General features: G+C 37.3%; 1 protein-coding gene across 2 annotated transcripts; it reads right to left on the reverse strand.

The window, feature by feature from the left end:
* Positions 1 to 320: 320 nt before the first annotated feature.
* LOC105057587 (uncharacterized) lies at positions 321 to 16,531 on the reverse strand. Of its 2 annotated transcripts, XM_010940238.4 has the most exons (13): positions 16,212 to 16,531; positions 14,733 to 14,840; positions 14,391 to 14,522; positions 12,477 to 13,223; positions 10,928 to 11,090; positions 10,141 to 10,629; positions 8,185 to 9,986; positions 8,002 to 8,087; positions 7,677 to 7,895; positions 5,712 to 5,840; positions 2,607 to 2,963; positions 1,713 to 1,828; positions 321 to 971 (listed from the first exon to the last, which is right to left on the reverse strand). In XM_010940238.4, exons 1-13 carry the CDS (start codon positions 16,311 to 16,313, stop codon positions 859 to 861), a joined length of 4,563 nt encoding a protein of 1,520 aa, XP_010938540.1. In that variant the 5' UTR covers positions 16,314 to 16,531; the 3' UTR covers positions 321 to 858. The 2 variants fall into 2 exon arrangements, with proteins under 2 accessions (XP_010938540.1, XP_073108053.1); XM_073251952.1 differs by lacking the exons at positions 14,391 to 14,522; positions 14,733 to 14,840; positions 16,212 to 16,531 and adding an exon at positions 14,083 to 14,157.
* Between the last annotated feature and the right edge of the window lie 27 nt (positions 16,532 to 16,558).

Here is a 16,558-nt window from a genome sequence, read left to right on the forward strand (position 1 = left end):
AGAGTCAAGCCTGGGCAATGCCAAGGCCATCCTAAAATTCGCTCAGATATTATTTTAGATCCATACCCCATCCGAACAATCCCAGACCGAGCACATGGCCCGACTGAAAACCAGCCTGACCCAACAAGCCTCGAGCCAATCCGGAGCCACTTTCAGCCCTACCAAGAGGCCCCAGGCGCACACAAGTGAGTATACATTACTTGCATCCAAAACCACAATAACTGACAAAATTAACCATCACAACTGAGTTACCAACCAACTATACCATACCCACAACTCTTTGTTCCAAGCTAATGAAGACCTCAGTATAGGCGAAACAATGGAATCAAAGTGAGCTAGCTAGAGCCACAAGCATAGTCCATGCATCTTTTTTATCTGTCGTGTCCAAAAATGAATATGTCATTGACATAGTCATCAGCAGCATTTATGATCAATGATTATTCGTGATATGTAGAAAACTGTCTCGTTTACATTTTTCATACTCTACTTTGTGAGACTGGTGCTGCACAACAGAAATGTATAAACCTGAGTTCTATACAACTGCAAGCAAAAACATAGACCAAGGTAGCTCTGCTCCCAACGACAGCCATAAAAGACCAGCAATCCTATAGCATCTGACTGGATACTCTGCTTTGCAAGGTCACCAAACGTTGTGTCCCTCCTATTGCACCATTGGATCCGCAATGAGATGGTATGAACACATACTAGCAGATGAGTCGTAATTCTCCCTGACTATCCTCAAAAAGAAACAAAACTTCAGCACAGCTGCTGCCATGCAAAATCACACAAGCAACTAACGGTTGCTGGTGGCAGCCCCTTGACATGCCTTGTCCAATCACTTGAATATATTGAAGCACATCAGCTTTGCAGTTCCCCTCGCTGTTGGGTATAAACCAGCAACTGGCGTTTATCACCAGCCACTGCCACCACACCTGATTGTGCATCAACTGCGATGCAGGACACACTTCCACCTGATACAGAAGAGAATCATTAGATAAGATATACATGTAAATGTGAACCTTAATGATTCCTTTATCCAAGATTGTATGTTCTTGTGCAGCTGGTGGCTAACTGCTGACAACATTATTAGTAGTGTTCCAGTAACGAATTCACCATTAAAGCATTGCAAGACAGTGTTATGCTGGGACTTTTCCTTTATTTAGCAATTAGCAACATTGCTAATAAAAAGTGAAGATATACCAACAATAGCAAAGTAACACATTGGTAGCAATAGTAATAATCAGATGGGATATACAATTTCTACAACTAAGTATTATTGGGGGAAAAAAAAGTATTCCTTGTCTTCAAGCATTTGCATCATAAGAACAGAAAGAAAATGAGACATTTAAAAAAAAAAAAAGGTTTGGCATCATCTTCCATTTCTGGAGACATCCACCATCAACCATCTATAACATTCAAAAAATTTGAGAAGCATGGTAGTTAGAGAGAATTTTTAGCACAAATGGCTGTAAGCAAAACCTTTGATACTCAACTTTGCAAATATATATGCATAGAAACTCAAGATCTCAACTACCAAACCGACTATTTGTTCCACAGTCAAACAGAAAATCTTCAATAAAAAAAGTTCTCAACATGTCTAATTCATGCTAGGCTAGCTCATTAGGAAACATGAGAAATCCAATCCAATTGCATTATCGAGTGCACGTTTTTTGTGGACTACTTAACTGCACTAATGATAAACTCCGACTTACATTTGAAAGAGTGCATGGTGGCCACTTTTTTCCCAGTAGATAGTTCCCACTTGTACAATAGACCTTCAGATGTCCCAATAATCCCATAATCAGCTGAGGCATCTAGTGCAGAAGCCCTGCAAACAATACAAGAGACTATTACTGAATATGCCAAGTTCTATATGGATATTGAGAATCTTCTAATGAGAATATTCTAATGAATGTGCATGTAATCAGTATATGAACCAACTGAAACAAGTTCAACTCAAACTCCGGCAATTTCCAAAATCTGAAAAGCAACCTACAAATAGAAGATCAAAAAAATTAAGGCATGAGCATCTTGTTCAAAACCAGTTGAGATTTGCAAGTATATCCTAAGAACTTGTGAAAATCTCAACCCTAATCCTAAAAGATTTGCGAGTATATCCTAGGATTTTGAAGTATATACTTTTTTAGTTTCTCATGTTATAATGCTTTTTAGTTCTCAAATTGTAATGCTTTTTTTATGTTTGTACATGTCTTAGCAAGGTAGGTGCTTACTGCACAGCTTTCTATGTAATCCTCTAATCTATAACCAAGTAATTTCTATCAGCTAGGGCTCTGCAAATGAGCATGCAAACTCTTGACAACAACAAAAACCAGCTTAATATGAGGGGTTTCAACTGGCTGAGTTAGTGAAGTCTCTCATCCTAAAACAAGAGACCTGGGTTCAACTTTCTCAGATATTCAACAGAGCTTCCACCTGTCTTAGTTCTAAGAGAAATTATAAAAAAAAGGCATCTTACAGTTCCATGAAACCAGAAGGATTAAAAAGAAATTGACAGCCGGTAGATAATGAAGTCATGCTTTTTTTTCCTTCATAACTGCATCCAGTGTCCTACCAATATTAAGTTCATATGGGCACATTGGTAGTACCTGGGATCCAACACACTTCCCACAACTACCATATTGCTTGCCAGAAGAGCTAGCCTCCACCATCCAGCCGAACTGGTGCACGGTTCCTTCACCAAATGGTGATGTCGAGCCTCCAAGTCTGAAACAGAAGAAATTAGAACCCAAACAGCTACATTTTCCCCTGATGTCAAGAGAAACGGGTCTTCCACAGCATCAGTGACCCAGCTATTTGCATTCTCTTTCATGTGCTCCTTTAAGTCCAAACTGGTTGTAAGACCGCCCTTATTCGGGAAACTGAATAAACCAACTGGAAGAATCTGGGAGATCATGTGGCCAGGAGCTGAAAACTTAGCAAGCAGAACCCGCCTTGAGATATCCCTGAACAAAACTGGACATTCAGCAGTGCATGTACCAAGCAAGTTGGGAACATGTCTAGAAAGTATACCCAAAAAGAAGCATTCTTAGGCAGAAGAAATAGGTAAAAATGATAACAAAATTGGAAAGAGAGAATATCAACATAAAAATAAGGTGACTATTTTCTAAGCATGTACATACAAGGATTCAAGTATTTATACATAACCCTAACCTCGGGCAAATATTCATTCGAAAGCAGAGAAGCTAAATGTATAGGGTAATCTGATATAGAATCACAAGAATGCATAAGCAAATATAGTTAAAAATCATTCTATAATCTAGTACAGGTTAGCTTTATGAGTTGTTATTCACCTTTTGCACAGGGCAAGGGTTCCATATCAAGCCAAATTAATTTTCTGTTTGAAACCTCTCCAAGAATTTCTCCTCCATTTCACACAATTGCTTGCCTCCAGTAGAGATATACAGTTTCACTTAACTCTCCATCACTTAATCCTCCAATGATGCAAGTATCAGATCTCTGTCAGACTCTTCATGAATATGTCCAACATGATTCACCACAGAACCACATTAACAATATCTCTCATGTGCCAATCAGACAACACTCATAACATTTGCACCCATTTCACCTTGCATAATTCTACTAGTAATGCCTCCATTTCACTCAGTTAAACAATGCTGCAACTTACTGGCAATACTTAAGTAATCATTAGACGGAAATTCTTACAACTTTCTACTAAAATTTTAGTTAGTGCTACGTAGCCGAAGGCTTAAAAATTCTTTCTTATATGTTAGGCTTACAAATTTTGCTTTTTGAATGCAACTCAACAAGATCAACATGCAATTAGATACAAGCAGAGTGAGTGTTATGATTTCAAGCGCTGGTGGTGCCACCTGGCATGTACCATATGTTGGCCCAGTATCGGCACATGGCATAGGTTGGTGGAGAACCTACTTTGTTCTTTTTTTTTTCATAACTTAAAGAATTGTCAAATCCTTTTTCTGTTTGAGCATGGTCGGTACATGTGCTGGAAGAGATCAGAACACACCATGCCAGATACTCAATCCCTTGCAATCTGCTTAAGTCTTCCCTAGGCTTTAATAGAGCGGGATTAGCTTTTGGATCTTTATACTCTATGCGAATAGAGGAGAAAGGGGCATTGGTCATTATGCCACTGGGTGTAAGCACTCCTGGAATGTCCATGTATGCATTCAACATATGTACACACTCGAGCTGGGAATATACATCAACACTGAACTCGTTATCAGTCCTATTATAACTACTTAAAGAAAACTTCACAAATCTTAACAGTAGCCCAAATACCTTCAATTTCCTTATAAAATTGAATTTCATAATGAGAAATTGAAAATAGGCCAAATACCTCATCCTAGCTGGAATCTTTGGGATTGCAAAAATTTTATCTTCTAAAAAAATTACCTTAGTCCTACACCTTTTGTGATTTGGTCCCTGTTACCCTCACACACAGACACAGGGCAGATTCATCCCTACTAGTTTTTATCATATGGATGGACCATCTCCCAGTAATGGTTTCACACCGATGGAGGACTGGCCATTAATGAGGAATTTATGTGCACTAATGTTAGGCACAAATATAGAAATTAGAGAATTTTACTTTTATTTGGATGCTAGAATTTTATTTTATGTGGACTCTAAGGTTTGTGCCTAATATAAACCTATAGCTATATTATTGAGAGGTCAGTTTGCATTATTGAGAATACAAATAACCGAGTTGCTCTTCTTTCTCCCCCTCTCCTCTTCTCTCCCCTCTACTTTGTGTTCTCTTCTATCTCTTACTTCTTCTGTTCCATGTGGCATAGTCATAGGATGCTGCTCTCAGACAACATTTTTTTATATGCAAAGCCATATTCACTTGCCCATCACTCTTACATGTCAGAAATTCAACCATATAGGGAAAGGTGGCAAAACTGCCACAACAGAGTTCTCACAGATAGCAGCTGAACATTTTTTAAATATAAGGACGAAAATGAGAAAATTAAGATTCAGGAACCAGAAGGAAACATTATAAATCTCAATAATCCACCACCAAGATATGTATGCATCATGAGGAATATGGTCAATCTTTAACTCTTTCAAATCCTTTTGTTACATGAATCAAGAGAGGTTGTAGTCAGTTGTTCAGAGGTAAAAAAACCCATGCCTGTACATAAAAATAAAAGGACTAAGATCAAAAAGCTCACTCGCATATAAAAACTACAGAAATGCATTACATTACTCCCATAAGAGGTGTTAGGCACTAGTAGTAGTACTAGGAGGAGCAGAAATTAAGGCCTGATTTAAAACATAGAAGTTTTTGCAATAGTTGTCACATAAAATGTAACATGCCTGCTTTAGAGGCATTTCTAGCCAGTTGTGCTGTACAAATGGATTGACTGATTTGATGAAATGGAAATGCAAAACAGTTGCAACAGAAAGACAAAGCAGTTACACCATCAGAAAGATCTGAACTATACATTGTCATTCACACAGAAGAAAGGATTTCTCTGGTTGACTTACTTAAATGGAGAGCAGATTAATTTTTTTTCTAATCAGAGTTCTTCTTTGTTGGAAAAATGAACTATATAAGATTTCAAGCACAAAATTTATACAGCAATATATTGAAGTTTCAAACATCACAAACTAAATACTTAATAGAACATTAAAGAAGGTGACAGTTGTTCAAATAGAGAAAGGACCTAAAGATTGAACATGAAGTTGAAAGGAATGTAACATACCATAAGCCAAAGCCACCTATACCATTATGACCAACAATAAGGAAGTCATGCTTTGGTATTCTTTTGAGCTCCAATACCTTAGGGGCTATGTGATCAAAACTAGGAAGCATGAACTCCTCCAATTTTCCACTGCAAGCATTAGTCAATCACTACACAGTGTCATGGCCATATATCACAGAGCAACATAAGAAAAATCACTTAGTACAGAAAAAAATTATACAAATAGTGTATAACTAGGCAAAGTAGGATGTCATTTTATCAACGGACAACTGCCTGTACCATCATGACATAAGTTACTGCACTGCACAAGGACAGGGTCAAGATTATGCACGCCAAAAACTGGATATGGAACACTAATAAAAAGTTAATAGTTGAATCAAAAATAAAAAATATTAGTAAGTTTCCTCAGAAAAGAAAAATATAAGTTGAATTTAATTATGATTTAGGAAAAAAAATCTTTGATTAATAACGAACAACTAAGACCTCCAAATTTGTCTCAGCATATGCACATTTATAGAAAGTGAAAGACCACAAGAAGTTAAACATTGATATATCACAGCATAGTGCTTCTTTGAAATTTGGATAGACACCATTAGTAAACTTAAATCCAAGGAAATGTAAAACCCAAAAATAATATCATGCAGACAATTCAAGAAGTTAACCATTCATGGACTTATATGATAAAATTTCAAATAAACAATGTTATTATTCATGTAAACATATAAAAATATGTAAAAAAATGGAAAGTTGAGTCTACTTGTTGATAAAAATCACCTAATGTACAGTCTTACAAATATAACTATTCAGATGATCTGTCCAACATGACACTGAAGGTGGTAGGTCTCAAACATTGATACCTAGCTTTCCAAATTTCATGGCACGCCCTTCTCTTGCTCGTCATTCCTTGGCTAGGATTTTGGCACATAGTTATGGAGTGTTCATGTCCAATAGAACTGGCCATAAAACATTATCAAACTCCTTCAACTTACATCCTGATCCATGAAGCTGACACAACATTTAGATGGGACAAAGCTTGTTGAAGAACTTGTATGGTAATGGTTGTAACCGTCCTACTTAATTGATTTGTGCACTTTAATTTTATGAGAAGGCGCATTTTGTATAAAAACATATAAGCAATAACACACATGATATATGTTTGATGATGATTAAGAGCTGTTCTTGTTGGTTTGTGAAAGGATCATTTAAGGTAATGTTGGTTTGTCACAGATGACCAAATGTGAAAGGAAGTCAAACCACAAAAGTGACTTCCGCTTGTCTGATTTGATGAAAGTGGTCAAGGAAATGCCCAATTTATGTCTTGAATTTCCAAGAAAGAAGTTTCAAAGTGATTTCAGCTGGGAGAAGTTGAACACACTTTGAACAACTTACAGCCTTCACTTTCAACCACAAACAAAGAACCAAACACTCCCCAATGAAAAGAAAGCATCCCCCCAACCCCTGATACAAGAAGAAAGAATCAGAAAGCATAATTAGCTTTAGTATCTTGTTGACATTTCATAACCGGCATCCCCTGCACAACCCAACCCAAGAAAGAATGAATCAGAAGATGGAAATAGTTCACCTAAGGAAGGAAATAAACATCTAGAGACAACAACAGTCCACACCAAGCAGTAAGGAAATTAAGATGTGAATGATATCAAGCTATAGTGTTTGATGATGATATTCCATTTGACTGGAATGGCAGAACTTTCCATTACTAACATAATGATCATATACAGAAACTCAATTATCCAAGCTTTTCAATTTGATCCTAACTAAATGGTAAGGTCACTAAGTTCGATAATGTAATCATCGTAAAAATAAACTCCAAAGTAGATAGTAAATTTCTGAAAGATCAGAAGTTCTCCTAGCCATCAATTTCAAGAAACCATCACTCACACACAATTAGGCATCAAGACTTAAGATAATGGAAAACCAGAACCATTCACTATTAATCAATCTTACCTCCATGTAGAGTTCATTATCCAAACATACAGTCTCCCGCTCTCCTCAACAGTTATAAGGTAATTTGGCTCACATACTAATAAGCAGGAAAGTCTCTCAACTGTTGTTAATTTAATCACTGGGGAAACATAACCAAATTTTACTTGTACAACTTTCACAGCATTTTCCTCAGAACAACCGAATCTGCACATCGAGCACAAACAACTGGTGTTTTGTTCCCTGTCATTGTTCATGACTAATTAGTATCCTCAACATCTATCATGATTTTGAAGCCAAACGATATAAATATATAAAGTATCAGGGAGATTCTATAATTCTATTCAACCTGCAGTGAGGTGCTCTGATACTATTAAGAAAAACAAGGAATTGGCCATCAGGAGTGAACTGCAACTGTGATCTTTCAAATGGCATCTACAAGAAGGTAACACAAATTAAAGTTCCATACAATAACTGTAAAGGGCCTAACTAATTCATCAACAAACCACATTATGCCAGTGGAACAACTTACTTTTGCATTAGAGGGTCCTTTAAACAGAGGAAACACCAGTGATGTGTAACCAATAAAAGAAGGGCAACTTTCACTCTGCTCCTGAATAGGAACAGTATATATGAAAAGATATCTTTCATTGTCCTCCAAAATGCCACACAACACGCAAATCTGTAAAAAATCCTCCTTTGTGATTAAGAATATAGACAAGACAGGGTTTGGATGTAAATAGCAGCCTACAAGCTTCATTAAGTCTCTGAACTCTTTTTTTGACTTTGTGTCAAAATTATTTCTCTGGCACAGATGGTCATTTAAAAGAACTTGACAATCAGCATTAATGGTTAATTCGGTGGGTGGGCTCTTATTTGAACAAGAAAAAGCTCGCAGCACATCATTTCTGCTGTGTTCAAGCACATTCTGAACCTGTGGTATGCAGAACTCCTTGGATGAATGAAGCTTACTGACAGAATCTGCATGATTCTTACTGGAACATGAAAGTGAAGGATCACTGAAGTTGGAGAATTTCGTATATCCAATGGCATTCCTTACCCCATCTTGAATTTGAGAAAAAACAGGACAAGCAGTAGGTAAGGTGGCAACAGATGTGTTGGTGTTCTCCATTTTGTTTGTAATATGTAAATGTTCATCGATTTTGATCTCATTAGCAAATAACATACTTGTATTTGGATTATTCTTGGTAGGCCTGGCTTGTCCATCTTCTACTGTCCCAGATGTGTTGGGAGCAAAACATGCCTCAAGGGAATTGCTATCATAATTTCTGCAAATTATACTTTCTGAAAGAGGAATATTGCATTTTCTAGTAGAATGAGGCGAGTGTGGAAGCTTTCCTGCCTTGCCACTGTCATGTGGGAGTTCGTTAGTTGGAAGTTCTGCATCCGTCATACAAATTGAAGTATCGCCCTTGCCAGAAATTACTGCCTGTCCACTCAGCCAGCCTGCTTGTTTTCTAATATTAGCATCTCTGGACTTTACTGTTGAACATACTCCAAAGTTGACCAGGTCATGCTGACTTGAATTGTTGAGGCCTTTCTCTGAGCACTCTAAAATCTCAGGGATTCCCTTTTCTCCCAAATTGTTAAACTCAGGAGTTGAAGCAGGAGGATCTTGCTTAAAATGGTTAGCTTCATCATTTCCAAAAGAAATATGTTGTGGCATACATTCAGAAATCAAAATTTCTTTTTCAGATTTATACATAGATTCACTAATGAAGTGCTGAGAATTATCATGCTTAACAAAATCAGGATCCAAGGACATCATGTCATCAGTACAGTTCACATTTAAACAAGGGCCAGGACTAGATATTCTTTCTCCCCCATTCATGCATTCATCATTAACTTCTTCTTCCAAAAAGGCCACAAGAGAATCAGATAATAGATTCTCGCCCTTCTTAAGTTCATTTGACAGCATAGGTCCTCCATCACATTCACTATTTCCAATAAGACAATCAGAAGGCTCTCTAACCCCTCCCACTTCATTGAAAAATGACTCTGAAGCATCAATATTTTGTTTAGTTTCATCAGAAGGTACATCATCTGCTTCATCAAACCCACTAGGGGAAGGTCTCTTACTACTAGTATCATACCCATATTGATCATCCTCAAAGCTATCTGGAATAATAGATTTGATATCTTTCGAACTTCCACAATTAGTTAATCGTTCATCGATCATGCAAGCAGTAACAAGATGTTCCACTTTGGTCATTTTGTCTTGGAAATTGACATTTAGTGATGTGTGAAGATCATTCCTTCTTTCAGGAATATCCTCCTCTGATTCCTGGAGAAGCATTCCAGCTCCAACATTGCCTGCAGATACATGGACCAAATATTCACAAAGTAACATCGTATTTATATCAAGATCAAAAACACACAACCAGCAAGAGAATTGTCTGCATATACTGAACAGAGTAAACCATATATGTGTGCGAAGACATTTTACTTTACCAGGATGGCTCATTACCTTGACATTCGTTAGCAGTCAGGCAATCACCTTCTAGCTTTTGTTCTGCAGAATTTGCCCTGGACAAAATGGTAGAAGGATCAATCTTGACTTCCTGATTCCGATGTCTTGACCTTGTTCTCACATAAGTCTTCTTTAGTAGGGGAACAGCTTGTGGAAGCAAAAATGCCATCATGGATCTTGCCAATTCTTGCCCTACTAAATCTAAATCATTTTTTTCTGAACCTGGACCTGAAGAACCAGAAGATGAGCCAACCTCTGGAAGTGAATCCTTCACCATTCCTTTTGAAAGAGCATCATCCGGCGAACTTTTTACATGGTGCAATACCTCTTCTTGCATGGGATGCACACATTTTGAAGAGCTATGCTTGCTTATGTATGGCATACTTCTGGATATTACCTCCAAGTTATAAGATGTGGAGGTTCCCAACAGTAGCTTGGTTCCAGCAGGCTCACTCTTCATGCTGCAGGGACTTCCCTTGCAACACTCTGAAGTAAAACCAGCGGGATCACCATTTTTTTCAGCACTTTATAAAGGGCAGAAATTGCAAATAATTAATGCTGGGGTAGCCTAGTGCATGATGCTCCTCCCATTTCTAGGGCTAGGGAGGGAAAAATGGACACAGCCTTACCCCACATGTGAAGAGACTGTTTCCATGTTTCAAACCCATGACCTCCTAGTCACAATGGAGCAACCTCACTGTAATATATGAATAACTAATGCTGGAATATACCAAGTGATGCAACAGAGAATGGACAGCACCCAGTACATATGAAGAAAATTTACCTTTTGCAGCATCACATGTATCAGGAACACAAACATTTGCAGACATTTCTAGAACTGGAATTTCTCCATCATCATCTTCTGAATACCTTTGTTCCAATTGGACGTCTACTGACCTATCTTTTGAGTCCCTTTGTTCCAATTGGGCATCTACTGACCTATCAAGCTGTAAGAATTTTCAATTATCAAGGTTAAAGAATGATAAGGGACATTGTTGTGCGTACACTGGATGATGATGATGCTTCTAGCCTCCACAAGTAACCAGTGCTCTAACTTACAAGACCAGATCAAAGCGATATTAATAGGTATACTTAAAAAATGAAAAGATTATAGCTAATTGAAGGACAGCTAAGACAATAGAATCAAGCAGCAAATACATGCAAACAAAGATATCAGTGACATAAGGCTAATTGAATCAGTTTTTCTCCTAGTGGTTATCATCTTCCAGCTTTTAACTGAAACATGTATGTGCTGTCTCAAAGCAAAAGATGTTAGAAAACAAAAAGGAAATGATAAAACGAGCACAAACGAATCATAACCACTTTATTGTTCTAATGTAGACAGGAAAGACAGGGTATAGAAGATAAAAGGTTGATATATTCCACAGCAATTTAGCAACATGAAGTTGATGAAGCTTTAATTGATAATTAAATGTACAACAGGACTTTGATCCACCAATTCAAAAAGAGAAAGAAAGAAAGAAAGAAAAGAAAAGAAGGGGAAAAAGAGGGGGTGTTACTATTTCAAGTTTACATGTGCTAATCAAATAATAACCTGACTAGCATTTTGGTTAGACTTGAATTTTCAGCATGTTGATGTGTATTAGTCTGCACACATATATGCATTTTTTCCACACGTTATATATGAATGTTGCATGCATGTTTAGGAATTAGGCTTGCTTATAGGGTATGACATTGCATGTCAGGGATCCATGTTGTAACCACCTAACTCTATCAATTGGTCATCAGCATGAGGTGCTAGAAAATAATCAATTAAACAAGCTTCAGCATCCTCCCAATAATAAAAATGCACACTAGAAGATGAAAGGAGATACAAGTTTATGTAAATGTCTCATTAGAAGAAAATAAGTGAGGTAAAGTCCTGAATCACAGGATAAGAATATCAACAGCAATGAATTACTCCAATATATATAAATCTAAAAAAAAATAAATGAGATAAAAGACACTATGTAGATTGGAGAATCCTGGTACCATAAATCCAATATTCATGTTATGTGTAAGTAAAATCAGCACATCCATAAGAATTCACTTCCAACAGATGGAGGTTGGAAGGGATAAGAGGAGGGCCAGCAAACCATATCCTGATCAGCAATATCAATCATGATATACATGTCAATTTATTATTCTTTACGTCTCAGCTTGATTAGTGTTTTCTCAAAAAAGCTTAGTCTAATTTCATAAACTCCATAAAAAGATCATAATGCTTTCTTGGCAGCTTAAAACTAACTGGTTTAAGAGCAACTATGCACAAATAATGATGATATCATGTTAGTAAGATTTGAGCAATACTAATACAACTTGAAAGTAGATACCACCATATTTTCTGCATTACAAGGTGGATTGTCTCCACATGTGAATCTGGAATCTTTACAATCTTCTAGCTTGTTTTCCTCGCATGAAATAACATGCTTTTCAACAATGCAATCAGAGTTCCCCACTTCGGCCAGTTGCTCACCTTCACCCAGAAAGGGAATACAGTCTCCCTCAACTACAGGAGGCTCTCGTAGTAATGAATTTCCTGGATCTTCATTTTTTGAACAGTTGTTCACTGAAGTAGCAAATCCAATATTTCTACCATTGCCTTCACCCTCAGTATCAGCTGGCTCAAGCGTTTCATCATTCAGAGCACTACCTTTTTGGGTGTAAGTAAAATGATTTGGCGTATCCTGAATTGTGGGACATTTAGACTTACACAATGAGAAATGTTCTTCCTGACAATATTTTGTGCCATAAATTGTGGCATGAGAACAAAAACCACATAGTTGTTTAGAAGGACCACCCCCTGTATCACAGCAGATTCTTTTAGCTCTTGCTTCCTTTTGAAGGCTTTTAGTCGGATTTTTGCACTTTGTACTTCTTTTTCTTGTGCTCCGCTGCTTTTCCAAGTATAAAAGTAAATCAGGATATGTATGACCATCTTGAATTTGAATTGCATGGTCAAACTTTGAAGCTCTGTTGTTAGAAATTGGGGATAACAAGTTCCGTTCTGCCGCTCCATTGACATTTGCAACAACCTCACGAAGGAGTCGCTGTACAAATGGATTTCTAAATCCAAAAAGCTGCATATCATCAAAAAGGCAAAAAAGCTACAATAAGCAAGCCAGTGTCCACAGTATGAATTGTAGTTTCCTCCATATGCTGCTGCATGGCATATGGCAACTAAACATAAGTTGTAAACTGACTAAAATAATTGTTATACTGTAATTCACCTATTTGGTTGCAACATAAAGTGTATGTGAAGCAATGTAAATATGAAAAGCTAAAAACAACAGAAGTATATTGATGAATATATTAACATAGGGATAACCCTGTAGGAAGACGAAGGACACTAAGGAATAAAAGAAACCCATAAAGCTAAGCTCGTAACCAAAATTCCTCATGAATCTGCATAACAAATCATATTTACAACAAGAGGCTCACGTAGGCTATAAATTTTGAAAGAAGCATCATAAAAGGCTTTTTCGCTAATAAAGCACATATGACTAACTGAGATATTTCATATTTGCATAAAAAATATAGAGCATGATCAGCATTTGGCAGACCTTCTTTCTTCCAGACTACCTAACTATTCAAGCAAACTAAGTTATGAGTAGTTCAAGGTGTGTGTGCATAAAATAGTCTACTGTCATGACATGTGATTATGTCCACTGGTCAAGAATGAAATAAGCCTTAAACGTCATAACCTGAGCCACAGCAAGTACAAATTACCATTATTTTACATTTTTTAGATTAGGAGAGAATCATAACACAAGCATTTCCTTCACTTGTAAAGATGTCATAAACAGTTGTCCAATTCCATCCATACTTTCTGAACCTGGGCAAAACAGTCCTCATAATGGTAAACTTTCTCCTGTATTATCAACAATTATTAAGAACACTAACATGGGATAGGACTCAAGCGATCATGTTAGAACTCACAAGTTCCTTATGCATGGGATTTTCAGGAACTGCTTGGTTGACTGATAAGAACAAACACACCACCAAAGATAAATTCCTGAAGATGGAAATGAATAATTCAGCATAACCTCATTTTCAGAAACCTAAAACAACAACTAAACTATAAATTCATCACACAGATAGTCATATGACACAATCCATGGTAGTGCATGGTTTGGTTGGGTAGAATTAAACAAATTATGAACAGGAAAGTATGCATGATGGCTTGTTTTTAAGGCCACAAGCTCTCTACTCATCTTAAATATAAATATAATTGTATAGATACTTGCCTCAACCCCATCTATCTTCGAAGAAAACCTCTTCCCATGCCAATTTTTCACTCTGGGACTACATTTTTTCTGAAAGTGCTCCCATGCAATATCAGGAGTCTGCCCAGTAGAAGAATCTCCATCAGTGGAAACCTGCAGATTGCAGAATATACTAAAACTTATAAGTGGTTTGTAATTATGTCAATTGAATGTACATCCATGCCTGACAACTGTCAGATATTTTAAATAGAATCTATTTAAAAAGCAGTTTTTTTTTTTTTTTTTGGACAGAAGAGGGTGGGGCACAGGGTGCAGAGGATATCTATATTGTTTGAAAACTAATGAAAACTCCAGAAAACACACCACAAAGAGAGGCCCTGTGGGACCTTCATGAATTTCCATCTTGTATATGTTCCCGCCATGAGTTCGAACAGCATGATAACCAACTGGATAAGGGTAGCGGTCTTTGCCCTACAAAAAGAAAAGATAATCACAACTAGCATAATACCACAATGCCAAACTGTATAAACAACTGGAAGCAGCCAGCAATCAGTTAGGAAGTCTAATTCGGTTGATTAAATAATTGATTAAACAACTCAAAGAAAAGCAGTGCAGTTTCAACTCATTAAATGAGTCAGGTTTAACTAACAACCATCACATGACCCACAGAAGATAGGATGAATAAATTATTGATCCAAAAAGAATGCACATATAATTCATCATGAATCATTCTTTTAGGACTTTAGCTCGAAGATATACATTTGTATAAACTGCACAAGGATCACTGATACAGTTGGATTTGGGACTGGTCAGATACAATCAAGTCCAGCTAAATCTAAGACCAGTAGCCATCCATGCTCTCCATCAACGCACGGGTACTAACATCACTTTATGCTTTGACTCACCATTTCAAGACATTTCGAGCCCCAAACCTTATTGGTGCCTCGCCTGTCAGAAGTTGTAAGTGACCATACTACAGCAATCCATCCGGTATCACCTAATCCTTTACTCATGCCATCTACCTATGTATGCATTCACCAAATAGATCTCATATTCGTGCTTCTTATACTGTGAATAGAATCCTCAAAATTGCTTAACACTGTTACCTGAACAAAGACAGTGGCCTTAGTGATCTGATACTAATACTTTGTTAAACACCATAATATGAAGACACAAATAAATATTATCAGAAGACCACAGCGATCAATAGTCAAGCATCTAGATAAATGAATAAATAAAGACGAACCAGCAATACAATTTGCAGAAGAACCTACTCCTACTACTTAATACTATTCTCCTTAAAAAGAAAGAAGAAGGAAAACAATCAGATATGTGCAGCTTAGCAGCAGGTAGCTTCTCAAATGATTAAAAAAAGAAAAAAAGAAAAAGATCTTTCCTGGATAGCACCAACAAAGAACAAGCCATTACGTTTACAGGGATATGATCAAGTCCCCCATCTTTTCCGATCCTATAACCTGAATCTAAAGATCCTCTCACCTTCAGGCCATATAAAATAAATGAAACTATTTTCGCTCAATCTCCTACTAAAATCGGTGCTCCCATCTCCCGATGCATATTTCCACATCAAACCTTTCCCATCTTAAAAACCAAGAACTCCCCCTCAATCAGTCATCCGAAACGTCTCATACTTAGTTACATGACCTTCAAAAGCAATCACGAACCAAAACCTCGACATCTTGACAATGCCTAGGGTTTATGAATCGAAATGACAGACCATCACAAGTCGAGTACAGAAGAAACCCCAGCAATCGCATAAGAACGATAAGAAACAAAAAGAGAGAGAGAGAGAGAAGATGGGGAGAGGGGGGAGAAAGTTCAAACCCTAGAGCAGCTCCAGTACTTCTTGTCCCAGGGACCGCGGTATAGGGATCCAATGGAGTTGATCTCGAGGTCGTCAGGCCTATCGCCGCAAGGATTCTCCATCGACGAAGAAGAAAAAGAGGAAAAATAGGGCACTAAAAGATCAAGGGAGGGAAACACGAAAAATGGTCGCTCCAGTGAATGGATTTTTCCGGAGGTGAGGATGACGAAGAACCTTTCCCAAGAACGGGATTCGTTTTATATTTTTATTTCCATTCGCCCGCCAAAAAGAGAGAAAAAAGAAGAGAGCGGTAGCAACTTATTACTGGATCTTTTCGGAGGTGAGGATGGCGAAGAACCTTTCCCAA

This window comes from Elaeis guineensis, chromosome 2 (genome assembly GCF_000442705.2).
Source record: "Elaeis guineensis isolate ETL-2024a chromosome 2, EG11, whole genome shotgun sequence".
Lineage (NCBI taxonomy): Eukaryota > Viridiplantae > Streptophyta > Magnoliopsida > Arecales > Arecaceae > Elaeis > Elaeis guineensis.

Coding starts and splice junctions, on each gene's coding strand:
- LOC105057587 (XM_010940238.4), bottom strand. CDS start 16,313: ATGGAGAATCCTTGCGGCGATAGGCCTGACGACCTCGAGATCAACTCC. Junction 9,987..10,140: donor GACTGCTAACGAATGTCAAG/GTAATGAGCCAT, acceptor ATGTATCTGCAG/GCAATGTTGGAGCTGGAATG. Junction 1,829..2,606: donor GGAAGTGTGTTGGATCCCAG/GTACTACCAATG, acceptor TATTGTTTGCAG/GGCTTCTGCACTAGATGCCT.